General features: G+C 49.1%; 2 protein-coding genes across 2 annotated transcripts in view; one reads left to right on the top strand and one right to left on the bottom strand.

Moving 5' to 3' along the window:
• LOC123762286 (uncharacterized) overlaps positions 1 to 27,961 on the top strand; it is a 146,812-nt gene that overhangs the window by 25,428 nt on the left and 93,423 nt on the right. The gene's annotated exons all lie outside the window — the stretch shown is intronic.
• LOC123754873 (filaggrin-2-like) overlaps positions 10,921 to 27,961 on the bottom strand; it is a 30,289-nt gene continuing 13,248 nt past the window's right edge. Inside the window, exon 5 of the mRNA XM_069332602.1 lies at positions 10,921 to 12,366. Coding sequence (XP_069188703.1) covers positions 10,921 to 12,366 — 1,446 coding nt within the window. The remainder of the gene's footprint in view (positions 12,367 to 27,961) is intronic.

The raw sequence follows: 27,961 nt of genomic DNA, 5'->3' as shown, positions 1-27,961 counted from the left end.
CATTTGTCACAACAAACACTGCTGCTACCATTGGAACCTTTATGACAATCCAGTACTGATGTTATTGTATAACTATGGTAACACTCGTGTAACTCTCACTGTAATGGTTGCTGCTATAACTTGTAACCCCTTTTTGGCCGTAGTAATTGGATTGATATAAAGCCCCCAAAACTGGAAGAGTCCGCCCTCGCTGCTGCAGAAAATACTCGTCCAGTTATCAGAGTAAGGGGCGGGCCGGGGGGGGGGGGGAATGACCAAGGTGTAAAAGATATTTTGACACATTTTTACAGACCAGATAGAAGATAAGCTTACTCATAAAAAAGATAATGCTGCTACCCCTCTTAGAACTTTGATGAATTAGTCTAATTGACTCAGGAAGAGACCATGCAGTCAACTAATTCCGAGGATCTTGGGAATTTAATCTTGTAATACTTACTGGATGAAAGGAATTCCTTCTGCATTAACTTCATAAATTACAAAGGAAAATATATTTGCCCATAAAAATGCTCAAGATCACAGGTAAATTTCAATCAATTTGAGATCTGTCTCAGAATTAATTAAGGAATTTTATATATATATATATATATATATATATATATATATATATATATATATATATATATATATATATATATATATATATATATTATATATATATATATATATATATATATATATATATATATATATAATATATATATATATATATATATATATATATATATATATATATATATATATATAAGATACACAGGAGAACAATTAACAGTAACTTTATTTAATAATGCAAAAATTAATTAATCCCTAAGCTAGTGACATCCTATCCTTAGAGACACGGTCATGGGTTACAAATTGTACAGGAAACTCAAACAGTCAAGTTACCGTTTTATTACTGCTTCTCAACCGGTGTTGTGGCCCCCTGGCGGCCGATGCCCGCACCCTCCACCTCCAGCACTAGTCCAATTCACACTAAGATTCCTGTCCGAAACGCATTGCGTAATAGTGGCTTTAGGCATTGTATGCACTAACTCTATCTATAAATCTATCAATTTGTGTATCACCTCTTGTATGTATGTACTTTACCTGAATAAACATTTGAATTTGATTTTGAATTTCAAGATCTTTTTCTCTCGTATCCTTCAAGGAAGTCCTCGCTCCACCCACTAAGGCTCATCTGGCTCTAGAAACTCCGCCCCTTAGGGCTTACATCCCAATCAGATGAAACTAGGTCTAGGTTCCATTGGCCCCTTGTCCAATGACAAACATTTAAAAACTCCAGAGGCGAAGTGTTCTCACCAAAACTGGATACCACCAAGGCTTAGAGAGGGGCGACGCACCAGGCTTAGAGAGGGGCGACGTACCAGGCCTAGAGAGGAGCGACGTCCCAGGCTTAGAGAGGAGCGACGTCCCAGGCCTAGAGAGGGGCGACGTACCAGGCCTAGAGAGGAGCGACGTACCAGGCCTAGAGAGGGGCGACGTACCAGGCCTAGAGAGGGGCGACGTACCAGGCCTAGAGAGGGGCGACGTACCAGGCCTAGAGCGGGGCGACGTACCAGGCCTAGAGCGGGGCGACGTACCAGGCCTAGAGAGGGGCGACGTACCAGGCCTAGAGAGGGGCGACGTACCAGGCCTAGAGAGGGGCGACGTACCAGTCCTAGAGAGGGGCGACGTACCAGGCCTAGAGAGGGGCGACGTACCAGGCCTAGAGAGGGGCGACGTACCAGGCCTAGAGAGGGGCGACGCACCAGGCCTAGAGAGGGGCGACGTACCAGGCCTAGAGAGGGGCGACGTACCAAGCCTAGAGAGGGGCGACGTACCAGGCTTCTCTGTAATTTGAAACGACAGTAAAACCTGTGCCCTCGACCGTCCCACACAGAGAAGGGGAGAACAATTAAAAGATACATGACTTCCGACCACTAGCCGAGAGCAGAGGCCATGTAAAGATGGGGAGAGAGAGCAAGGGGAAGAAGGGAAAAGCGGGGGAGGAAAAGAGCGAGAGAGAGGGGAGGATGATAAAGAAGAAGGGGGGAAGAGGGAAAAGAAGGAAAGAAGGGAGAGGGAAGAAAGACGGGAGACGTGACAGGCCTCTCTTGTCTGACCGTCACACTACGGCTAAGCAAATGTTGCCAAACAGGAGCAAATTATGCCGTGCATTGATGGTGGCCGCGGCATTAAGATCCGCAGACCGTTCATTCACTTTAATGAGAAGGTCGGTATATTTCCCTGCTGCAAATGGGCGCGCTGCTTTTGGAATATGGGGTCGGGTGCCCAGGCTGGGCGGGCGGGCGCAAGGTCGGGTGCCCAGGCCGGGCGGGCGGGCGCAAGGTCGGGTGCCCAGGCCGGGCGAGCGGGCGCGAGGTCGGGTGCCCAGGCCGGGCGGGCGGGCGGGCGCGAGGTCGGGTGCCCTGGCCGGGCGGGCGCGAGGTAGCGTGGGGGGAAATATTATGGGTGAGCTACGCTGGAGGACGAAGAAGGGTTGGGGCGGCGGTCACACACACGAAATATATATATTTTTCTAACACTCTAGAAATTACCCTGACCCATGCCACTGGTACACACTCACCATCACCCTGACCCATGCCACTGGTACACACTCACCATCACCCTGACCCATGCCACTGGTACACACTCACCATCACCCTGACCCATGCCACTGGTACACACTCACCATCACCCTGACCCATGCCACTGGTACACACTCACCATCACCCTGACCCATGCCACTGACACACACTCACCATCACCCTGACCCATGCCACTGGTACACACTCACCATCACCCTGACCCATGCCACTGGTACACACTCACCATCACCCTGACCCATGCCACTGGTACACACTCACCATCACCCTGACCCATGCCACTGACACACACTCACCATCACCCTGACCCATGCCACTGACACACACTCACCATCACCCTGACCCATGCCACTGGTACACACTCACCATCACCCTGACCCATGCCACTGGTACACACTCACCATCACCCTGACCCATGCCACTGACACACACTCACCATCACCCTGACCCATGCCACTGGTACACACTCACCATCACCCTGACCCATGCCACTGGTACACACTCACCATCACCCTGACCCATGCCACTGGTACACACTCACCATCACTCTGACCCATGCCACTGACACACACTCACCATCACCCTGACCCATGCCACTGACACACTCACCATCACCCTGACCCATGCCACTGACACACACTCACCATCACCCTGACCCATGCCACTGACACACACTCACCATCACCCTGACCCATGCCACTGACACACACTCACCATCACCCTGACCCATGCCACTGACACACACTCACCATCACCCTGACCCATGCCACTGGTACACACTCACCATCACCCTGACCCATGCCACTGACACACACTCACCATCACCCTGACCCATGCCACTGACACACACTCACCATCACCCTGACCCATGCCACTGACACACACTCACCATCACCCTGACCCATGCCACTGACACACACTCACCATCACCCTGACCCATGCCACTGACACACACTCACCATCACCCTGACCCATGCCACTGACACACACTCACCATCACCCTGACCCATGCCACTGACACACACTCACCATCACCCTGACCCATGCCACTGACACACACTCACCATCACCCTGACCCATGCCACTGACACACACTCACCATCACCCTGACCCATGCCACTGACACACACTCACCATCACCCTGACCCATGCCACTGACACACACTCACCATCACCCTGACCCATGCCACTGACACACACTCACCATCACCCTGACCCATGCCACTGACACACACTCACCATCACCCTGACCCATGCCACTGACACACACTCACCATCACCCTGACCCATGCCACTGACACACACTCACCATCACCCTGACCCATGCCACTGACACACACTCACCATCACCCTGACCCATGCCACTGACACACACTCACCATCACCCTGACCCATGCCACTGACACACACTCACCTTCACCCTGACCCATGCCACTGACACACACTCACCATCACCCTGACCCATGCCACTGACACACACTCACCATCACCCTGACCCATGCCACTGACACACACTCACCATCACCCTGACCCATGCCACTGACACACACTCACCTTCACCCTGACCCATGCCACTGGGACACACTCACCTTCACCCTGACCCATGCCACTGGGACACACTCACCTTCACCCTGACCCATGCCACTGGGACACACTCACCTTCACCCTGACCCATGCCACTGGGACACACTCACCTTCACCCTGACCCATGCCACTGACACACACTCACCTTCACCCTGACCCATGCCACTGACACACACTCACCTTCACCTGACCCATGCCACTGGGACACACTCACCTTCACCCTGACCCATGCCACTGACACACACTCACCTTCACCCTGACTCATGCCACTGACACACACTCACCATCACCCTGACCCATGCCACTGACACACACTCACCATCACCCTGACCCATGCCACTGACACACACTCACCATCACCCTGACCCATGCCACTGACACACACTCACCTTCACCCTGTAACACCCAGGACCTCCCCCCCCCCTCCTTAGAGTTCACACCCAGGGAAGCCTTCTCCAAGAGGTCAGCCCAGATGACCTCCGGTTTATCTTGTATATTAAAAAAAATCCTGGGTTAGTCTTAGTCAGCATAGTTTCAAGTATGTAATATTTCATGCAAGGAAATTAGACTCCAGATTCTTATGTGTAAACATCCCTGGATCTCCCCCTTTTGGCCAGGTCAGAGGTCAGTCACATGTAATTAATAACTCCTCTCTTGAAGAGTGTAGGGTGAATGTCAAACAAGCTTTTTGAAATATTTCTTGAGTGTTTGTACACTCTTGGTGGGTAGCAACAGCAGATCTCCCCCTCCCCCTGTGGGGGTTGTATATAGAGGTCCTTTAGGGACTTAGGGAACGCAGAGTGCGGTACACCGGGATCGAGAGCGGGGCTGTGAAGAACATCTCAGCCAGGGAGAGACAGATAGCTTAAGGTAATGTGTGTGATCTCTGAGTTTTTGTTCCATGTCCAAATTTCTTAACTTTTTGCCAGTGTTAGAGTAGGATTTATAATTGGTGATTGACATAATTTTGGTCTCAATAAACTTACGTGAAATTTCCCGTCTGTGTCAATTGTTGAATCCTCTTAGTCTTTTGGATATAGTGGCTGACAACCATTTTCATGATTAATGACAGTCATAGAAAGTACTCTCCAAGTCAAGCAATGTTTCTTGCCTCGTTGCTTGATATAGTTCAATGGTCAAAGGCAGATGGTGGCAGCGTATTTAATCCTTGTGTTAGCATTTCCTTATTGACAGTGTACCTTTGGTTCCGGTGTAACCATCATATGTCAGCTCATAACAGTGTTATCAAGTGCAACCGATGAGGAAGTGTTACTCAGGATAAGTAGTGTTTACATTATTAGTTTTAGTGTTCCATTATAGTGGTGTTCCATCATTGTAGTGGTACATTTTAGAGTGGTGTTACAATAGAGCGGTGTTACAACCCTGACCCATGCCACTGGGACACACTCACCTTCACCCTGACCCATGCCACTGACACACACTCACCTTCACCCTGACCCATGCCACTGGGACACACTCACCTTCACCCTGACCCATGCCACTGACACACTCACCTTCACCCTGACCCATGCCACTGGGACACACTCACCTTCACCCTGACTCATGCCACTGGGACACACTCACCTTCACCCTGACCCATGCCACTGACACTCACCTTCACCCTGACCCATGCCACTGACACTCACCTTCACCCTGACCCATGCCACTGACACTCACCTTCACCCTGACCCATGCCACTGACACACTCACCTTCACCCTGACCCATGCCACTGACACACACCTTCACCCTGACCCATGCCACTGGGACACACTCACCTTCACCCTGACCCATGTCACTGGGACACACTCACCTTCACCCTGACCCATGCCACTGGGACACACTCACCTTCACCCTGACCCATGCCACTGGGACACACCTTCACCCTGACCCATGCCACTGACACTCACCTTCACCCTGACCCATGCCACTGGGACACACTCACCTTCACCCTGACCCATGCCACTGACACTCACCTTCACCCTGACCCATGCCACTGACACTCACCTTCACCCTGACCCATGCCACTGACACTCACCTTCACCCTGACCCATGCCACTGACACTCACCTTCACCCTGACCCATGCCACTGGGACACACCTTCACCCTGACCCATGCCACTGACACTCACCTTCACCCTGACCCATGCCACTGACACTCACCTTCACCCTGACCCATGCCACTGACACTCACCTTCACCCTGACCCATGCCACTGGGACACACTCACCACAAATGTAAGACAATACGAGGGTCTCAGAGCCAATCCCAGTGTTCGTGTAGAGGGACCATCTCTCTGAGAGCCACTTGCGACACTTAAAGTTTGGTAGTTTATTCTTGATTAGGGAGGAAAAATAGTGAAGATAAGTGGCGGGTTTATTATGCATAATTTTTGGGCTCTGTGGAATAAAACACGGACCGGCCACATCTGTGTACGTTGTTTCTTGTGTACGTTATTCAACCTCATTCATTACTGTTCCCCCACACTGTTTAGTCTTGTCTGGTGTTCTATCTAAGAACACGAATCAGTGGATAGGTGTTCCCTGGACGCTCCAGCGTGACTATCCCAGTGTGACTATCTCAGCGTGTCTAGCTCAAACACCTTCACTGTCATATTGACTCCACTCTGTCGTTTCTCTTCACACATAAAGTATTTATTGAGTGACTAGGGGGTGAGACTTGTACCCAGATGTGTCCGGGTCTTCCTCTATGTGTCAGCTGCTGTATAGTGTATGCACTATACACCAGATCACACTGCACTATACGACACGTTGGCTCTATGCGCCACACTTCTACATCACACACCACACTTCACACTATACTTGGCCACACTACACATAAGATTCAACAAAACACTGCACTATACTACACTCCACTGCACCATACTATGCGCCACTGCACCATACTATGTTCTGCTGCACCATACTATGCGCCACTGCACCATACTATGCTCTGCTGCACCATACAATGCTCCACTGCACCACACAATGCTCCACTGCACCATACAATGCTCCACTGCACCATACAATGCTCCACTGCACCACACTATGCTCCACTGCACCATACTATGCTCCACTGCACCATACTATGCTCCACTGCACCATACTATGCTCCACTGCACCACACAATGCTCCACTGCACCATACTATGCTCCACTGCACCACACAATGCTCCACTGCACCATACTATGCTCCACTGCACCATACTATGCTCCACTGCACCATACTATGCTCCACTGCACCATACTATGCTCTACTGCACCAATTAGCTTGGACGCAACACAACGCTCCGTTATCTAACAACGCCCAGATTTATGGGTTGTGTGTGAGGTCCGGTCTCTACAATGTATAGAGAACGGCAGAATAATTCTCTAGTTTTTATCGTGTTGATATTGCTACCACTTTTTTATATATAAACACACACACACACACTGCTGTTATGTAGGTCTTTTTTAATCAATATTATTGTGTTTTTATTACTTTATGTGTTCAGCACAAGAGTTTTGTCCATGGTTTGATGTGATCTACTTGGATGGTTGGGGGTAGGGGGGATTGTCTCACTCTCTACATCCTTTCTCTCAACCTCAATTCCACCCCCCCCCTTCTCTTTTCTCTCATACTCTCCTCATATATCCCCCTCTTTCCTGCCCCTCCCCCTTCTCTCCTCTCTCTCAACCCCATCTCCTTCTACCTACCCTTCCCACCCTTCCCTCTTCCCACCAGTGTGTGCCACACTACACTGTGCCACACTACTCTGTACCACTCTACACTGTGCCACACTACACTGTGCCACTCTACACTGTGCCACACTACACTGTGCCACTCTACACTGTGCCACACTACACTGTGCCACTCTACACTGTGCCACACTACTCTGTGCCACACTACTCTGTGCCACACTACTCTGTGCCACACTACACTGTGCCACACTACTCTGTGCCACACTAATCTGTGCCACACTACTCTGTGCCACACTACTCTGCCACACTACACTGTGCCACTCTACACTGTGCCACACTACACTGTGACACTCTACACTGTGCCACTCTACACTGTGCCACTCTACACTGTGCCACACGACACTGTGAAACTCTACACTGTGCCACTCTACACTGTGCCACACTACACTGTGAAACTCTACACTGTGCCACACTACACTGTGCCACTCTACACTGTGCCACACTACACTGTGAAACTCTACACTGTGCCACTCTACACTGTGCCACACTACACTGTGAAACTCTACACTGTGCCACACTACACTGTGCCACACTACTCTGTGAAACTCTACACTGTGCCACACTACACTGTGCCACACTACACTGTGCCACTCTACACTGTGCCACACTACACTGTGAAACTCTACACTGTGCCACTCTACACTGTGCCACACTACACTGTGCCACTCTACACTGTGCCACTCTACACTGTGCCACACTACACTGTGAAACTCTACACTGTGCCACACTACACTGTGCCACTCTACACTGTGCCACACTACACTGTGCCACTCTACACTGTGCCACTCTACACTGTGCCACTCTACACTGTGCCACTCTACACTGTGCCACACTACACTGTGAAACTCTACACTGTGCCACACTACACTGTGAAACTCTACACTGTGCCACACTACACTGTGAAACTCTACACTGTGCCACACTACACTGTGAAACTCTACACTGTGCCACTCTACACTGTGCCACACTACACTGTGAAACTCTACACTGTGCCACACTACACTGTGCCACTCTACACTGTGCCACTCTACACTGTGCCACACTACACTGTGAAACTCTACACTGTGCCACACTACACTGTGCCACACTACTCTGTGCCACTCTACCCTGTGCCACACTACACTGTGCCACACTACACTGTGCCACACTACACTGTGCCACACTACTCTGTGCCACTCTACACTGTGCCACACTATGTGCCACTCTACACTGTGCCACACTACTCTGTGCCACACTACACTGTGCCACACTACACTGTGCCACTCTACACTGTGCCACACTACTCTGTGCCACACTACACTGTGCCACTCTACACTGTGCCACACTACTCTGTGCCACACTACACTGTGCCACACTACACTGTGCCACACTACACTGTGCCACACTACACTGTGCCACTCTACACTGTGCCACACTACTGTGCCACACTACACTGTGCCACACTACACTGTGCCACTCTACACTGTGCCACACTACTCTGTGCCACACTACTCTGTGCCACACTACACTGTGCCACACTACGCTGTGCCACACTTCACTGTGCCACTCTACACTGTGCCACACTACACTGTGCCACACTACACTGTAGCACACTACACTGTGCCACACTATGCTGCGCCACACTACACTATGCCACACTACACTGTGCCACACTACACTGTAGCACACTACACTGTGCCACACTACACTGTAGCACACAACACTGTGCCACACTACAACACAGCACAGGTTAGCGACGCCGCGTCAAGTGTAATATTCACTCCAGAAAATATTGTAGTTTCTTGAAATTGAGTGAAGAAATGTTTAGGTGGTGGAGGTGAGCCTGTGGAGTGCGCCGAGTGCTCTCGGCTGGGGCCGGGGAGCAATTACACTTGACTTTAATATTTTAACATATATTTATGTGTTTAAATAGATTAATGAGAGTTGAATTACTCTGTGTGTGTGTGTGTGTGTGTGTGTGTGCGTGCGTGCGTGCGTGTGTGTGTGTGTGTGTGTGTGTGTGTGTGTGTGTGTGTGTGTGTGTGTGTGTGTGTGTGTGTGTGTGAGAAGAGTTATCACTGCTCTCTTCTGCGTCTCTTTTTGTTCTATCTTCTCGTCTTGCTCCTTCATTATTTTATGATTTATCTTACTGGCTTCTCTTCTGCATCAATTTATTTATTGAAAAATGTTGATTTACCTTCAATTTTGCTTTGTTGCTTATTTCCCTATACCTCTTTGCAAATATTATTCGTCTTCCAAATTTTTCTCCTTTTCTTCCCCCACTTTTTCTTTCCCTTCTCTTCCTTTTCTTTCCTTCCCCCTTCCGTTTCTTCCCCACTTCCTTTCCTTCCCCTCCACTTGTCCTACTTTACGGTCTGTGGTCAGCTTTAAGCTTAGAGCTTTTTTGCATTTTAAACAATAAATTACATTTCCACTGAGTAATATAATATTCGTGTGGCTCTTAAGGCTGGAGAGAGAGAGAGAGATGCAAGTTTGAACAGGTAAATACCGTGATCCAGCAGCTTATCGGTGCAAGCATGTTATATATACATAAATAAGCAGCTTAAACGGAAAAGACATGAACTCTGTCTTATGGCGTGTGAGGTGTGGGAGTCTTATACACTGGGAGATGAAGTGATGTTTCCAGTTGTATATAGAGTATATATAGCGTATATAACTATACGCTTCTCGGGGTATATGCGTTGAGAAGTTTATACCGCCGGAGGCGGCTAGTTTATTGTGCACCCCATACTCATCCTGTGAGCGGTAGCGCAAAAAAGCATTACAGAGGGCACAAAACGTCTTTATCAGACCTCAACGGAGATTATTACATAAACAATTTCATCTATCCTTCACACCTTATAGTTACAATGTCAGCTAGTTACAGAGAATGTTCTATTCCAAGAGCTATATATTTACAGTAAGTCATTATATACATTAATGGAAGGTCTTATCGCTAGTACATAATTGTTTGAGCAGCTTCATAGTTGTGGGTGGAAATCCGGACCCTAAACCCAGATATTTGTACTCTCAAGGGGATTTATTCTTTGCTTGCACTATGGCCACCAATGGTCTCTGCTTGTGGTCTCCTCCTGTGGTCTCTGTCTGTGGTCTTTGTCTGTGGTCTCTGTCTGTGGTCTCTGTGGTCTCCTCCTGTGGTCTCTGCTTGTGGTCTCCTGTGGTCTGCTTGTGGTCTCCTGTGGTCTCTGCTTGTGGTCTCCGCCTGTGGTCTCTGTCTGTGGTCTCCTCCTGTGGTCTCCTCCTGTGGTCTCTGTCTGTGGTCTCCTGTGGTTTCTGCTTGTGGTGTCCTCCTGTGGTCTCTGCCTGTGGTCTCTGCCTGTGGTCTCCGCCTGTGGTCTCCGCCTGTGGTCTCCTGTGGTCTCCGCCTGTGGTCTCCGCCTGTGGTCTCCTCCTGTGGTCTCCTGTGGTCTTCTCCTGTGGTTTCCACCTGTGGTCTCCTCCTGTGGTCTCTGCCTGTGGTCTCCTGTGGTCTCTTCCTGTGGTCTCCTCCTGTGGTCTCCACCTGTGGTCTCCTCCTGTGGTCTCCTGTGGTCTCCTCCTGTGGTCTCTGCCTGTGGTCTCCTCCTGTGGTCTCCTGTGGTCTCCTCCTGTGGTCTCTGCCTGTGGTCTCTGTCTGTGGTCTCCTCCTGTGATCTCTGTCTGTGGTCTCCTCCTGTGGTCTCCTGTGGTCTATTCCAGTGGTCTCCTGTGGTCTCTGTCTGTGGTCTCTGTCTGTGGTCTCTGTCTGTGGTCTCTGTCTGTGGTCTCCGCCTGTGATCTCCTGTGGTCTCCTGTGGTCTCCGCCTGTGGTCTCCTGTGGTCTCCTCCTGTGGTCTTCTCCTGTGGTCTTCGCCTGTGGTCTTCGCCTGTGGTCTCCTCCTGTGGTCTCCTGTGGTCTCCTCCTGTGGTTTTCTCCTGTGGTGTCCGCCTGTGGTCTCCTGTGATCTCCTGTGGTCTCCGCCTGTGGTCTTTTGTGGTCTCCGCCTGTGGTCTCTGCTTGTGGTCTCCTCCTGTGGTCTCCGCCTGTGGTCTCCTGTGATCTCCTGTGGTCTTTTGTGGTCTCCTCCTGTGGTCTCTGCTTGTGGTCTCCTCCTGTGGTCTCCTGGGGTCTCCTGTGGTCTTCGCCTCTGGTCTCCTGTGGTCTCCGCCTGTGGTCTCCTGTGGTCTCCTGTGGTCTCCGCCTGTGTTCTTCTCCTGTGGTCTCCTGTGGTCTCCGCCTGTGTTCTTCTCCTGTGGTCTCTGCCTGTGGTCTCCTACTGTGTTCTCCTCCTGTGGTCTCCTGTGGTCTCCGCCTGTGGTCTCCTCTTGTGGTCTCATGTGGTCTCCTGTGGTCTCCTCCTGTGGCCTCCTCCTGTGGCCTCCGCCTGTGGTCTCCTGTGGCCTCCGCCTGTGGTCTCCGCCTGTGGTCTCCTCCTGTGGTCTCCTGTGGTCTCCTCCTGTGGTCTCCTCCTGTGGTCTCCTGTGGTCTCCGCCAGCGGTCGTCAGACTATACAGAAGTTGCTGATGGAGTTAAATGATCAAGTTAAATCAGACTAATTGTTAAAAATCTGTGATGAACGAAAAGGTTAAATTACCTTTTATTTGAGCCCCAAACAAGACCATATTTCTCCCTAAACGGCCGTTTTGAGGTAGTTAAGGCGTTATTGTTCCAGTGATTCGTTGTGCGTTGGGCTTCGGTGTCGACACACAATCCGGGGGATCCTGGGTTCGATTCCCGGGTGCGGCAGAAATGATTGGGGTTTCATACTCAACCTAATGCTTCTGTTCACCCTTGCAGTATTTCTTGCATCCTTCAGGGCCATGGTTCGACCCTGAAGGGGGGAGGGGGATGCTGATGATTCCGGGGCTCAACGTCCCCGCGGCCCGGTCCCCGACTAGGCTTCCGGGACTGGTCAACCAGGCTGTTGGATGACAATACAAATCTAAAGTGTGTGTGTGGGTATACTCAACTATTTGTGCCTGCTTGATCGAGCTTCGACTCTTGGTTCCCGCCTTTCTAGCCTCGGGTTGTGTAAAGGAATGACTCGTGTCCTGCTTCACTATCATACCGGGTTTTAAAGTTATGAATAGTGTTTGCTTCCACAATTTGCTCCTTTAATTCATTCCATTTCCCCACACATTCCGTGTGTGTATTTACTATTTGTGTCTGCAGAATCGAGCTATTAGCTCTTGGACCCCGCCTCTCTAACCGATCTATTTTTCCTCTGTTATATCTACGACATATATTTCTCTCTAGCGCGCGCGCGCACACACACACACACACACACACACACACACACACACACACACACACACACACACACACACACACACACACACACACACACACACATCCTTAGGAAGCATCCCATAGCGGCTGTCTAACGCCCAGGTACGTATTTACTGCTAGGTGAACAGCGGCATCAGGGTGAAAAAAACTCTGCCCGGTTTGTTTCTGCCTCCCAATGGCCCGAACCCGGGCCATTGGGATTACGACCCCCGAGCATTGTCCACTCAGCCGCATGGCCCCGTATGTGTGTGTGTGCTCTCTCCTAATTCTTTCTAATGTCTCTATGGCTCATTTGGGTCTAGGTTTCCACCTGTGTTCCCTTGTTCGTGTCCCACCCGTGCTGAAGAATGTCTTTGTCCACCCTGTCAATTTTGTAGGTGGTGACTATGTCTTCCCCTTACTCATCTGTTTTCCAGGGACGTACGTGAGATTTATCTCACTTAGCCTTTTTACACTGCCTACGTGAGGCCAGTCTTAGAGTATGCTTTCTCATCATGGAGTCCCCATCTGAAGAAACACATAAGGAAACTGGAAAAAGGTTCAGAAGTTGCGACAAGACTCGTCCCAGCGTTACGAGGGATAGGATATAAAGACCGCCTGAAGGAACTGAGCCTTACGACACTAGAAAAAAGAAAGATGAAGGGGGATATGATAGGAACGTATAAAATACTTAGGGAGAATGACAAAGTAGAAATAGACGAAATGTTCACACGGAATACTAACAGAACGAGGGGACATGGGTGGAAGCTGGAAACTGAGATGAGTCAGAGATGTTAGGAAGTTTTCTTTTAGCGTGAGAGTAGTGGAAAATGGAATGCACTTAAAGAACAGGTTGTGGAAGCAAATTCTATTCATAATTTGAAAACCAGGTATGATAGGGAAATGGGACAGGAGTCATTGCTGTAAACATCTATGGCAAGAAAGGCGGGATCCAAGACTCGGTGCTCGATCCTGCAGACACAAATAGGTGAGTACACATCCCCCCCGTCCTAAAGCCCATATCCGCCCCCCCTCCCCCGTCCTAAAAGCCCGTTTGCCGTACAGCCGTGGAGCCCGCAGCCTGGTGAAGGGGGTCCACGCCCCCACGTCTCCCCATCATCGTGGGACGTGCGGTAATAAAAGTTGTTAAGATGCAAAAACTTTCGAAATTGCGGTGTGGGCGGTAATGGGTTTTGGAGGAGTTGTTTAGTGGTCTTATCCGGCCGTGCGGGGGTGTCTGATATCCGGCCTTCCGCCACGCTTATCTGGCTCTCCTCCCTTGGCCGGATTTCTTCCCCGTTCCCCCCCCCCCTGGCCCCCCCCCCCCTGGCCCCCCCCCCCTGGCCCCCCCCCCCCTGGCCCCCCCTGGCCCCCCCCCCTGGCCCCCCCCGTTAGTTTCTCTTAACTATTTTTTTTTGTTTTTGCTACCCACCTGCTGACAGAATTACTCGGGTAATTCCTCCTGTCTCTCTTTTTCATTCCTCTGATCACCGCTCAAACGGGCCATGTCTCCTTCATCATCGATCATCATCCGTCCTCTCATGGCTCACTCATCCGTCCTCTACATGGCTCACTCATCCGTCCTCTACATGGCTCACTCATCCGTCCTCTACATGGCTCACTCATCCGTCCTCTACATGGCTCACTCATCCGTCCTCTACATGGCTCACTCATCCGTCCTCTACATGGCTCACTCATCCGTCCTCTACATGGCTCACTCATCCGTCCTCTACATTGCTCACTCATCCGTCCACCCATGACCCAGTCGCCCGTCCTCCCATGGCCCAGTGATCCGTCCTCCCATGGCTCACTCATCCGTCCACCCATGACCCAGTCGCCCGTCCTCCCATGGCCCAGTGATCCGTCCTCCCATGGCTCACTCATCCGTCCACCCATGACCCAGTCGCCCGTCCTCCCATGGACTAATCATCCGGCTGAAGCTGTTTCACCACACTTCAGCGAGAATTGTAAATTCGACATTTGACAAGGCATCGCTTCGTCGGGAGGCGACGACCCCTGGGAGTACTGCCGGAGGCTGCCGGAGGTTGCTGGAGGTTGCCGGAGGCTGCTGGAGGTTGCTGGAGGTTGCTGGAGGCTACTGGGTGCTGCTGGAAGCTACTGAAGACTGCTGAAGTACTGCTGGAAGCTGCTGGAGGCTGCTAGAGGCTACTGAAGACTGCTGAAGTTCTGCTGTAGGCTGCTGGATGCTGCTGGAGGCTGCTGAAGTACTGCTGGAGGCTACTGGAAGCTGCTGGAGGCGGCTGGAGGCTACTGAAGACTGCTGAAGTACTGCTGGAGGCTGCTGAAGTTCTGCTGGAGGCTACTGAAGACTGCTGAAGTACTGCTGGAGGCTGCTGAAGTTCTGCTGGAGGCTACTGAAGACTGCTGAAGTACTGCTGGAGGCTACTGGAAGCTGCTGGAGGCGGCTGGAGGCTACTGAAGACTGCTGAAGTACTGCTGGAGGCTGCTGAAGTTCTGCTGGAGGCTACTGAAGACTGCTGAAGTACTGCTGGAGGCTACTGGAAGCTGCTGGAGGCTACTGAAGACTGCTGAAGTACTGCTGGAGGCTGCTGGAGTAGGCGGGTTGTAAGGGATTACAGACGTAAACACGCGGCAAGATTATTTAGCAAGATTAAATTGCATTGTAAAGGTAATATCTTAATGGTTACGTTGAAATATTCCTTCCCCGTTATAATACAGGACAATGAATCCGCCGAATTGTTTGGAAAGATTTATTTTCGATATTGGTAAAATTTATTCAGAGTTATGCAAAATTATATATATAAAATATATATAATTTATATATATAAATATATAAATATATATATATATATATATATATATATATATATATATATATATATATATATATATATATATATATATATATATATATATATATAAGCTGTATATATATACAGCTGCTGAGATTACACATCAATGTTAGATCACATGTGGATAATACGTTTGCGATTCTGTATGAATAATTGATGTGTGGAAAGTTGAATTAGTGATTTTTTTTCCGGGGGACGGGGGGGGGGGGGGTGGGAGAATGATTAATTACCAATCGAGTGGCGTGATCAAATCTACGATTGTGTGATGAATATTTTTTTTGTGATGAAGTTCTGATGATTAATTTGAGATGACGCGGTGAGATTAATTAGTCGTAACGCGACAAGTTACCTCTCGATTATAAGGTAATATTAATGTTGTGATTAGGTAGAGGAGATCAGGTCGGTGTTTACACTGATTAGGTTGAGGAGATCAGGTCGTTGTTTGCACTGATTAGGTAGAGGGGGATCAGGTCGTTGTTTACACTGATTAGATAGAGGAGATCAGGTCATTGTTTACACTGATTAGGTCGAGGAGATCAGGTCGTTGTTTACACTGTAACGTTCAATGGCCTCGCCAGCCGACGATATTTTCACCTGCTTGAAGAGTCTGGTGAAGTATATCACTGTTGGTATACTATACAATATACTATGGTACACTATACTATATAAGCCCGGCTATATGACCAGCGAGTCTCAGCAGGTGCCGGACACAAAGAGCAGAAACTCTGCGAGGTCCTAATATATATATATATATATATATATATATATATATATATATATATATATATATATATATATATATATATATATATATATATATATATATATATGATCTTTGAAGAGATGACCATATTTTGCAGGACCTCGTTGTGAGTTTTCCGTCCAGGTAATCATTTCATTGGGTGAATGTAGCAGCAACAGTGGGAGACCAGCTGTTGGGTAAGGCAGCAACAGTGGGAGACCAGCTGTTGGGTAAGGCAGCATCAGTGGGTGACCAGCTGTTGGGTAAGGCAGCAACAGTGGGAGACCAGCTGTTGGGTAAGGCAGCAACAGTGGGTGACCAGCTGTTGGGTAAGGCAGCAACAGTGGGAGACCAGCTGTTGGGTAAGGCAGCATCAGTGGAAGACCAGCTGTTGGGTAAGGCAGCAACAGTGGAAGACCAGCTGTTGGGTAAGGGAGCAACAGTGAGAGACCAGCTGTTGGGTAAGGAAGCAACAGTGAGAGACCAGCTGTTGGGTAAGGGAGCAACAGTGGGAGACCAGCTGTTGGGTAAGGCAGCAACAGTGGAAGACCAGCTGTTGGGTAAGGCAGCAACAGTGGGAGACCAGCTGTTGGGTAAGGCAGCAACAGTGGAAGACCAGCTGTTGGGTAAGGCAGCAACAGTAGTAGACCAACTGTTGAGTAAGGCAGCAACAGTAGTAGACCAACTGTTGAGTAAGGCAGCAACAGTGGGTGACCAACTGTTGGGTAAGGCAGCAACAGTGGGTGACCAACTGTTGGGTAAAGCAGCAACAGTGGGTGACCAACTGTTGGGTAAGGCAGCAACAGTAGTAGAACAACTGTTGGGTAAGGCAGCAACAGTGGAAGACCAGCTGCTGGGTAAGACAGCAACAGTGGGAGACCAGCTGTTGGGTGAGGCAGGAGCAGCAGCTGGTGCAACAGTATAGGTGGGAAGGGCAAGCCATGAGCATAATCCAGCCTTTAAGGGTTCACCTTCAGGCGGTGGACCGTCCAGCTCCCTGCAGCAGAAGAGATCTGTTGCCAAGTGCAGACGAGGAGTCACAATAACGTGACTGAAGTATGTTGACTAGACCACACACTAGAAGGTGAAGGGACGACGACGTTTGGGTCCGTCCTGGACCATTCTCAAGTCGGTTGTCGACTTGAGAACGGTCCAGACACAATCGACTTGAGAATGATCCAGTACGGACCGAAACGTCGGCGTCCCTTCACCTTCTAGTGTATGGTCTGGTCAACATCTGTTGCCAAGCACGCGATCGACTTGAGAATGGCCCAGGACGGACCGAAACGTCGGCGTCCCTTCACTTTCTAGTGTGTGGTTTGGTCAACATATTTCAGCCACGTTATTGTGACTCCTCGTCTACATAGAGTATTAATTATCCAGTGTTATCCACACCTCTGCGTGCAATGGGACGATAAGTCGGTAAATCCATATAATTTACTTCCTTGTAGTATCGTCTTCATATTAACGTTGAAATTCCTCCCTTATGGCTTTAATAATTTGGATTCCAGATGTACCCTTAAAGATATATATATATCTATTAAACTGTGAACACTGCTTTTGTTCTAAATGAACATTGACATATGAAGAAAAACAGCGTGTTTCTAATTTTATCAGTATTCACAATGCGTTTCGTTTTGAACACCCTATATTTATAGATGCAAATATCTATATATATATAGTTGTCAATATTTGCATTTACGGGAGCTAAAGCTTAGTCTAAACCCCCGATAAAATTAAAACGTTCTGTTGGAATACACAAGCTTAGCGCCCAACGCTTTTCATAAATGGAACGCTTAATACGAATTTATTACGTATATATATATATAATGTATATATGTATAAATGTGTGGGTGAGCGTTATTGAATAGGACCACTACAGGTTAAGCCAATGGTTTAGTCACTACTCTCATTTATTTCTCATATATTCTTCATTTGGAAAGGAAGTTAGAAAGTTAACTCTCTCTTCCTCTCGTTATTTTCCCCCCTTATCCTACCCCCCTCTTCTTTCCTTATCCCCATCTATCTTATTTATCTTCCTCTCTTCGACCGTCTTCGACCTACAGTGGTGAACATGGACTCAAATAACACACAGTTGCAGGCGGTCTCCACCCTGGGGAGTCTCCCGTCTCCCTGTGGACCAACACTAACATTATTTAAATCACTGGTGCTGTCCCGTCTTGAGTACTGCTTCAGTACTCGCTTCCCCCTTCAGAGCGGGAGAGAACTCTGAATTATAGGGAATACAGAGAGCATATACGGCACGCATAGACACGATAAAACATTTAAATTATTGGGATCGTCTCAAAGCTCTCAAAATGAAATCTTTAGAAAGTAGTCGAGAGAGGTATAAAAAAATATATACATGGAAGATACTGTAGGGCCAGATCCCAAACTTGCACAGTAAAATAACAACATACTGGAGCGAAAGATACGTAAGGAAATGTAGAATAGAACCAGTGAGGAGTAGAGGTGCCATAGGCACATTCAGAGATCTCTGAACATCAGAGGTCCACGGCTGTTCAACACCCTCCCAGCAAGCATTAGGAATATTGCCGGAATAAAGGTGGATGTATTCAAGAGGCACTTAGATAAGATCTTGCAAGAAGTGCCGGATCATCCAGGCTGTAGTGGATATGTGGACATGCGGGCCGCTCCAAGTGGGAACGGCTGTTAACTTGGGCCTATTGGACCAAGATAATTCGAGCCTGGCTCCAGGCTGGGCTCGGAGAGGAGAAGAACTCCCGAAACCCTCCCCAGGTATGGTCCAGGTACACTCCTCCTTGTGCCACAGCCTCCCGGCTCCGTGTGGCTCAACATTCCCGCTACACCAGTTCAGTTTGCTTATCATGCGTCCCCGCCCCATCCAGTGGGTGGGTCTACACATATCTACATCTTGAGGTTATCTTGAGATGATTTCGGGGCTTTTTAGTGTCCCCGCGGCCCGGTCCTCGACCAGGCCTCCACCCCCAGGAAGCAGCCCGTGACAGGTGACTAACACCCAGGTACCTATTTATACTGCTAGGTAACAGGGGCATAGGGTGAAAGAAACTCTGCCCATTGTTTCTCGCCGGCGCCTGGGATCGAACCCAGGATCACAGGATCACAAGTCCAGCGTACTGTCCGCTCGGCCGACCGGCTCCCTATTGGAAAAAAACACTTTGGAAAACACTTTGGTAGTGTTTTGGTAGAGTGTCTTCCAAAGTGTCTACCAAAGAACACAAAGCGTCTCTCCTCACCAGATGACACCCGCTCGGCCCTTCTCCATGTCTCACTCCATAACACATTTTTTGCGTCACGAGGAAGTATGGAGCTGAGACGACGTCAATACTAGTTCTGTACTGTTGATTAACACCCCGTAGTTTAGACGGATTGAGCCCCTCCGTTAAAAATATGACGTATCGGATAAAAGGATTATAGGATTAAATAATTATTCAATCCTATATATCGTATAGGATTCAAGCTACTACGCCAAATCTGGACTAGCCAGACGGCCAAGATGAATACAAAACTGTTCTCGTGTGTTAAGTAATAACCAGAGAGGGATAAATGTTGGCACAGAAATGGTTCACACGCGTTTGTTCCAGTCATTTTTGTTTGTTAATTAAGGAGTCGTGGGTTTGAGAGGTGATGTTTGCTCTGGATTTACCTGATGAAAGACGGACTCACGTGGGCTCTCGCTCACCCCCCAGCCATTTGTGGCCCTCTACAAATCATATTTTTGCTGCCGTTATCCACACAGTGCTCAATAAGTTGTGTTTACAGCCCAGTTTAATGGCACTTCTAAAAAGTGTTATTATCATCGCCTGTACTAATGCGAGTGTGTGAGCGGCGCGGTTGATGCGAGTGCGGCCAACATTTATGAAGGTGTTCTTGATATGTGGCTGAGGTGGTGGACACCGCTGGCGTTAAAGAATATATATTACTGTCATTCTCAGTTATTAAAGGAATTTTTCACCTTCACGCGACACCTTGACAGCTTGCTTGCAGATTTACTTCTGCACGTTCGGTTCAATATTGATGCTCGAATTGATGCTTCCGAACAGCGCAACCATATAGATTTTTTTTTTCCCAAGGTGTCTACTCCTGTGCCATTGACAAAAACTGAGCATTCAGGGCGAAGCCGGGCGTTACCACACGGCTCATAAAATGTTTGAGCAAAGAACAGCTCCCGCCAACTGGGATAGACAGGTCCATTTCCATTCATCTTCCAGGGGGGGAAATATATCAGGTCTCCGCCCAGGCTTTGGTATAACCTCACGATCCATTCCAAGCCTTCTTCTCTCCTCACACGGCGCCATAAAACAGCCCACCACGCAGGACCTCTTGGATTTACTTCCGCCGAGTCAATCTTGATAGCACAGGAACGATTTTTCTTGTGACGTTTCAATCCCAAGTTTCCACCAGTTGTGTGAGGGGGGGGGGGAAGATACACTCCACCAGTTGTGTAAGGGGAGAGGTACACTCCACCAGTTGTGTGAGGGGGGGGAAGGTGCACTCCACCAGTTGTGTGAGGGGGGGGGGGAAGGTACACTCCACCAGTTGTGTGAGGGGGGAAGGTGCATCCACCAGTTGTGTGAGGGGGGAAGGAACACTCCACCAGTTGTGTGAGGGGGGGAAGGTGCACTCCACCAGTTGTGTGAGGGGGGAGGGTACACTCCACCAGTTGTGTGAGGGGGGGAAGGTGCACTCCACCAGTTGTGTGAGGGGGGAAGGAACACTCCACCAGTTGTAGGAGGGGGAAGGTACACTCCACCAGTTGTGTGAGAGGGGGAGGTACACTCCACCAGTTGTGTGAGGAGGGTAATATCTCCTGGGTCCCGCCTCGTGGCTAGTGCACCGGGATCATTCACACCCACATGCCCTGCTAGTACTGTTTTACTCTTGAAGCAGAAAACGGAGCGGCATTTCACGGCATCTACCAGCTTAATCATCCCGTCCTCATCAATAGAGGTTAAATGCTCGTTAATCCAGCCGCCAAGCCCCTTATTGATAAATGGTAAACTTTACACACGACTCACAACTGATGCCGTATGGATCTTTTCTCGAGCAGTGCTTCGTTCACGTCCTCTGCTCGCTTCCCACCTCTGAGAATGCCCCATTCGCGTACTGCCAATAGCCAATATGGCCAAAATGTGGTTTCAATGGCATCCTTGGTTATACAAGTTGTACCAAGTCAGGAGACAGGGTTAAGGTGCGCGGCTGGGAGTTCCTTGGTCGTTGGTTCGAGTCCTCGCATTGCTTCATTTGGTTTTCTCAGCACGGACTTATGTGTGAAGCAATAGTGATCGTCCTCTATGTAGGAGTGCACATAGTTAATACAATTTTTTTGACTAAAGATCTGGCATGAATTATTAATTCCTGCTGTTGTTAATTTGATGCCAATGTTAAATTCGGGGAGTACAGTGGCCATAAAATTCATAACTTTAAGGATTAAATATAAAACATATAGATCTGTTCATAATGTTTGGAATTGGTATAAAATTTATGATACAAGTTGAATACCTTTATATATGTTGTATGTATGTTTGTATTATATATCATTTTATTTCAATATAGAATTTGATGCTGGTGATATGGTTGAACACATTGATAATGAAGGAGCATAGTAGTGGATTATAGTAGAATTTGTCCCAGAACTAAGAATGTTTCATAATAGACGTTTACTGTTAAAATAGGAGTTAAATGTTAAATACACATAAGTACAGGTAATGCAGTTTTCATAGGCATTGGGAGACGATATAATATACATATAAAACTTTTTTTATTTATAAAAGAACCCAAGTACAAAACAGACAAATGCATAAGAACAATACATGAAGACATTCAGGGGAATCATACAGGGAAAACATAACAAGGTGAACACCATGAACACCATGAACACCATGAACACCATGAACACATGAAAAACAGACCAAACATACATAACAAAATCCAAAAGTGAAGGAAACATGGTACAAAACAGGAAACCCCGAAATGGGCACTGGATACATAACAAACAGAGAACAACACGAAGAAATAATACAAGAAATAAATAACATAAAATACAGCCACACCCATAATAATAATAAGAGCAGAAATACAAAAAGCTAATACACAACCACAATCAGCCCAACCACCCAAACACAGGCACATAATAGTACATAAAACATGAGGCCTCGCAAACCCCCAAGCACAGAGGCAAAAACACAGAACCAGAAACATGAAAAACACAGTAACAAAACATACCCTAACAGGCACACGCAGGAGGCAGGAAGAAACACCTATGCACACACAAAAGACACAAACGCAGGCACAAACACAGCCACACACACCCAGGCAGAAAGATAGAAGCACAGAAGCACCACCAACCCCAAGGACTACACATATTTATCAGGGTACTCCTGCACCGGAAAGCGCAGGCAATAAGCCTCCCAAACCGCCATTTCAACATCGGATACCGGACGCACACGGCCGAATCATGAAATACGGCACCCCACTAAAAAATTTCTTCACTGGCGGAATCCAAATGGTAGCAAGGTCACACAGGACAGGACGCACCAGGACATTTATAATGGACCAACAAAGATTGGGACTCGTCCAACTCTTCCCCGGCGGGCGAGAAGAGCGGGAGGGGCACCTTCCCAGGGGGCCGAGCACCGGGAAGCGCATCGGAAAACGCACTGGGTGGTGCACAGGGATGCGGACTGGAGCTCGCACCGAGCTTCACAACGGGCGACGCACAGGGCTGCGTACAGGGGGGATCAGAAGACGCACCGGGGGGCCCCCCTCCCCTGGGAACAGGAGCAGAGGTCCCCCGTCGTCCATCCTTCTTCAATATCACGACAAGGTCCTCGGGCACCAGGGGCAGCCTCCCTCGGAGGGGAGCCAACAGCAGGAGGCGAAGGGCTTGACACACAGGAGACAACACAAAGCCCACAACAACATCCTCATCCATGTCCGCACACTCATCTGCCCACGCACGAGGGGGCGACACAACCCGGTCCGTCCGGGAATGCTTCGGAACAGGTCGTTGGTCATCAGAACTATCGCCCTCCATACGAGGTACCCGAGAAGAGCCAGTGGCAGGCCGCCCCACATCCGGGAGCGCACGACTTCACAGGAGGACATTCTCAACAACATGGGGGATAAGGCCGCCATCCACTGGGGACACCGGAGTCGGAGAGATAACAGGCGCAGCTGGTGACAATGAAGGGGCCCATACAGGGGAGGGATCCAGTGATGATAGCAGGATGGGCAGAGGAGCAGGTGTGAGCACAGGCAAAGAATCCTTTGGAGGCGAAGGGGTAGGCTGCAGGGGCGGCGCCGCACACGCCACCACCCCCTCACGTACAGAGCAAGGATCCACAGGCGAAGCACTACGTGAGCACAAGGGAGGAAAATCAGCCGCATGAAATACAGAAGGCTCCATAGTGCGAGGCGTGCTGCACCAGGCCGCAACATGGCCCTCATTACCACACCTGAAACAGGTGCGTGACTATCCCTGATAGGAGATTCTCATGGATAGCCTGCAGATGGAACCCGGGAAAGGATGTCGACGGTGAGTCGCATGCCAAGTGTCTGCATGCCAAGACGGAGTCCCTGCAGCCTCCCAGAACGTAAAAAGTTGAAGCGATGTATCACCACCGCACCAAACCTGGCAAACTCGGAACGCAGCTCCTGCTCCGGGAAATCCACCGGCACACATGCACACTCACAAAATTCAAAGGGCCCCAAGGATCCGTCACCGGCACAGTCACAGCAAAAGCAGGTAGCGTAAATGACTCGTCAGTGTAGCGGCGCACAAAATCCAAGTAGCTGGCTGACGTGGCAAATTTCACCGCCACACGCATAGACGTAAGTTTCTCCAGGCCTAGAAGATCGGCGACCTTCACATGCTAAACGTCCAGTAACGCGACTTCTACGAGAGGCTAGTCCACAGGAGCAGAGAAAGCAAGCCCCACAGTATCTACATGGCGAATCGGCCTAATCCCAGCCTCCGCCATGCCGCCAGCTAACACGCCGGTCAGTGGGCGCACCACGCCACCAACACCAAACCACTCCCTCGTAGCGCCAAACAACCACTGGGAACGTGAGTGGCGATGATTGCCCCCTCCAGTGGCGAGGCCTGGAATATATATAAGATATTGTACATCCTTATGATGCATTCTGGAGACTATTCCACATTCTGGAGACTGTTCCACATTCTGGAGACTGTTCCACATTCTGGAGACTGTTCCACATTCTGGAGACTGTTCCACATTCTGGTGCCCTGTATTTGCATAGCGTTTCTACCCAGATTGAGCCTGACTCTGGTAATATTAGAGATCTATGTACTTGTGGTGTTGCATCTGCGAGTAATACAACACAACTCTGAAAGTTTAGTTACGGTATAGTACGTGCCTGTCAGTACTTACCTTAACAGTGCCTTACCTACCAGTGTCAACGTGGGAGTGAGGTCTAGCATCTTATGCCCCCGCTTACTGACCTTGTTGTTCCCGATAGGTTGTAATTTAACTGTTCTAGCGTTCGAGTTCTTTGTCGAAGCTGGTCTTAAAGTTGTGGATGGCAGTAGTTTCCAAAACTTCTTTTAAAGCTTTTCATTGATGGAGAGTATTGGGGTGAGTAAGTGTGTACTTAGGTTTAAAAGGGATTTGTATATACTTGCTAAATCTACTTTGACATTGAAAGGTTTCTGATGGCTGACTTACGTTGCATAATATTTGAGTTGATAGTTGTTGTTGCAACCCATCCTCCTAATAGAACGTCGCATTTTTGACGTATACTCTACTTAAGGCCAAGAATGGTCATACTAGAAAATGGTAGCGGCTTGCGAAATTGACATATTGTCCCGTTTTCTGTTTTGGGTCCTCTTGATAGTGGCTTAGGACAAGGCCACTTTAGTGCGACTGTTTCTTGACGTTGGGAGACCTTAGGCGGACGGGCTGGTCGGTGAGTCCGCTGCACCTCCATGAACATAAAAATTAAGGAAGCAGCAGAAGGCCTTCCTCTCTGAAGGCTAAGCACATGGAGAGTAGACGATGAGGGGAATATCATTAATTGTAATTTTTAAATGCATTACAGTAATATGTAATGTCTATGGACTTTGAGAGAATTATTGAAGCAACTTTACACATATACCCGACTCATTCCCTTGTTAAAATAACTGCATATGATTTCATGGTAATAAAAAAAGGTCTCCTTGTGTTAGGTTCCCACAGAGGGGAGAGAGAGGTTCCCACAGAGGGGAGGGAGAGGTTCCCACAGAGGGGAGGGAGAGGTTCCCACAGAGGGGAGGGAGAGGGGGGGGGGGGTCTTCAGCATGGAGAGCGTCAACTCTTGATGACAAACATTCTACCATGAACAAATACCTTTCACCAGTCTTCAAACAGTCTTGCTGGAACACCTGCAATATAAATGGAAATACAGACACAACTCACTCGCTCCGAAATAATCAAATGCAAGAAGTCAAAGCCATTCTCAAGCCGAGAAAGACGACGACCACCAACAGTCTCAAAAGTCTCTCTTGGACATCATTAGGGATTGTCTGACCATTACTAGAGATCTCGATTTCTTGCTAAAATCCCCCTCCCTGTCTGGCTCGTTGTTGCCGTGAGGGGGCTTGGTGGGCGGCTGCCGGAGTGTGATGCTCCTTGGGACAGTCCTTTGTCCTTTTGTGGCCTTGTGCTCCTGCTGCTATCCTCTCTAATTGTGCTAGACGACTTTTTCTTTTGTTTTGTTTTTCTCGCCCCTCTTCTCCTTTCTCATTGCCATTCCCCGCCGACCTTTTGCCTATTTTTATTCTTCTTTCGGCCTTCTTTTATTCTGACGTCCAGGTGTTTGGGTAGGCACCCGTAGAACTATAGTACCCAACATCTCGAGCGAGGGGACCCTTTTATTGTCAATCCTCCTTTGGTCACTGAACCCGATCTCGACACACTGATGGTTCTTAAGGTGGCGTTTGTGGGGTGTATACTCACGACTCACCCCTGGGGGGCCCAGGCAAGATCGGCAACATGTCTCTTGTTGGGTGTCCTGCCTCTAATTGTGGCTCTGTGGTGGGTGTGGGAGCACATTCGTGAATGAAAGTCTTTCCTCGTTTTTATGTCAGATAATGTTCCTCTTATACCTTCTCAGGCTCGTGGGGTGGGCGATCAAGCCCCCGAGTCGTTGAACCCGAGTCGTTGTGTTGGAAGACCAGGCTCTGTAGCCCCCAGTTGCATTGGGCTCCGACCTTGCTCCTCCTTTGACCCTCCTGACTACTCTCAGCTCCCCTCCCTCCTCTGAGTTAGGGTCGAGTTCCCAGCCCCCAGTGGTGACCACCGCGTCCCCTGGCATGGCTCTGTCTCTCATTGTGACTACTGTGCCTTTTACCCCCTCTCACTCTGGGGGTAAAATGCCGTCCCCGCCATGGCCTCACTCGCACGATCCCTTCCCATACTAATACTTACACACCTTGTTTCGTCCCGCTATGGGGGCTAAATACTTTGATCTCCACCACCTGGATTCTACTCCTGATGATTTCTCCCGTCCATAAACACCTTGTTTATTTGGTAGATGCCTCTGTTACTTTTAACTCCACCAGTTACGGTATGCATGTCGTCGCTGCTTCTTCTCAGGATGCAGCTACTCGCTTAGCTGCTTTGTCCTGCATTGGGAAGATACCTGTTCGGGTCTCCAAAAACGCTCGGTTAAATGCCAGTGTTGGCACTGTTCTCCTCCCACACCATGTTGCGACTGGTGTTAGGGACCTCAAAGACTGCCATGAGGATATTAAACATATCTTCGAAGCCCAAGGCCATTCTGTCCTCCAGGTGGACACATTTACTCGACCCCCTCGTGGTCATAGCCGTCAGCCCCTTCGAGTTGTAAAAATCACCTTTGATAGTAGGACCCTTCCGCCCTCTATTATTCTTGCTGGTGCCAGATGCTCCGTTCAGGAGTACATTCCCTCTCCTAGACTTTGCAATAAGTGCTGGAAGTTTGGGCACGGTGTCCTCAAATGCACAAGTGTATATGTGTATCAATGCCCCATGTGTGGAGATGATGATCATTCTAAGTCCGAGTGCACTTCTCCCCAGGCTCGCTGCCTCAATTGCGGTCAGGCCCACCCTACCTTCTCACGCTCGTGTATACACTACAAACTTGAGGAAGCAGTCCTCAACTTGAAACACCGTGATCGTCTGTCTTTTCTTGAAGCGAGACACCAAGTTCGTCGTCTCACCCCTTTCGCTGGCACATCCTACGCTCACAGGTGTTGCGTTCTACCTCTCCTCGT

The sequence above is a fragment of the Procambarus clarkii genome, chromosome 28, assembly GCF_040958095.1.
Source record: "Procambarus clarkii isolate CNS0578487 chromosome 28, FALCON_Pclarkii_2.0, whole genome shotgun sequence".
Classification (NCBI taxonomy): Eukaryota; Metazoa; Arthropoda; class Malacostraca; order Decapoda; family Cambaridae; genus Procambarus; species Procambarus clarkii.
Note: the sequence above shows the minus strand (reverse complement) of the source record. Positions and strands in the feature narration are given on the sequence as shown.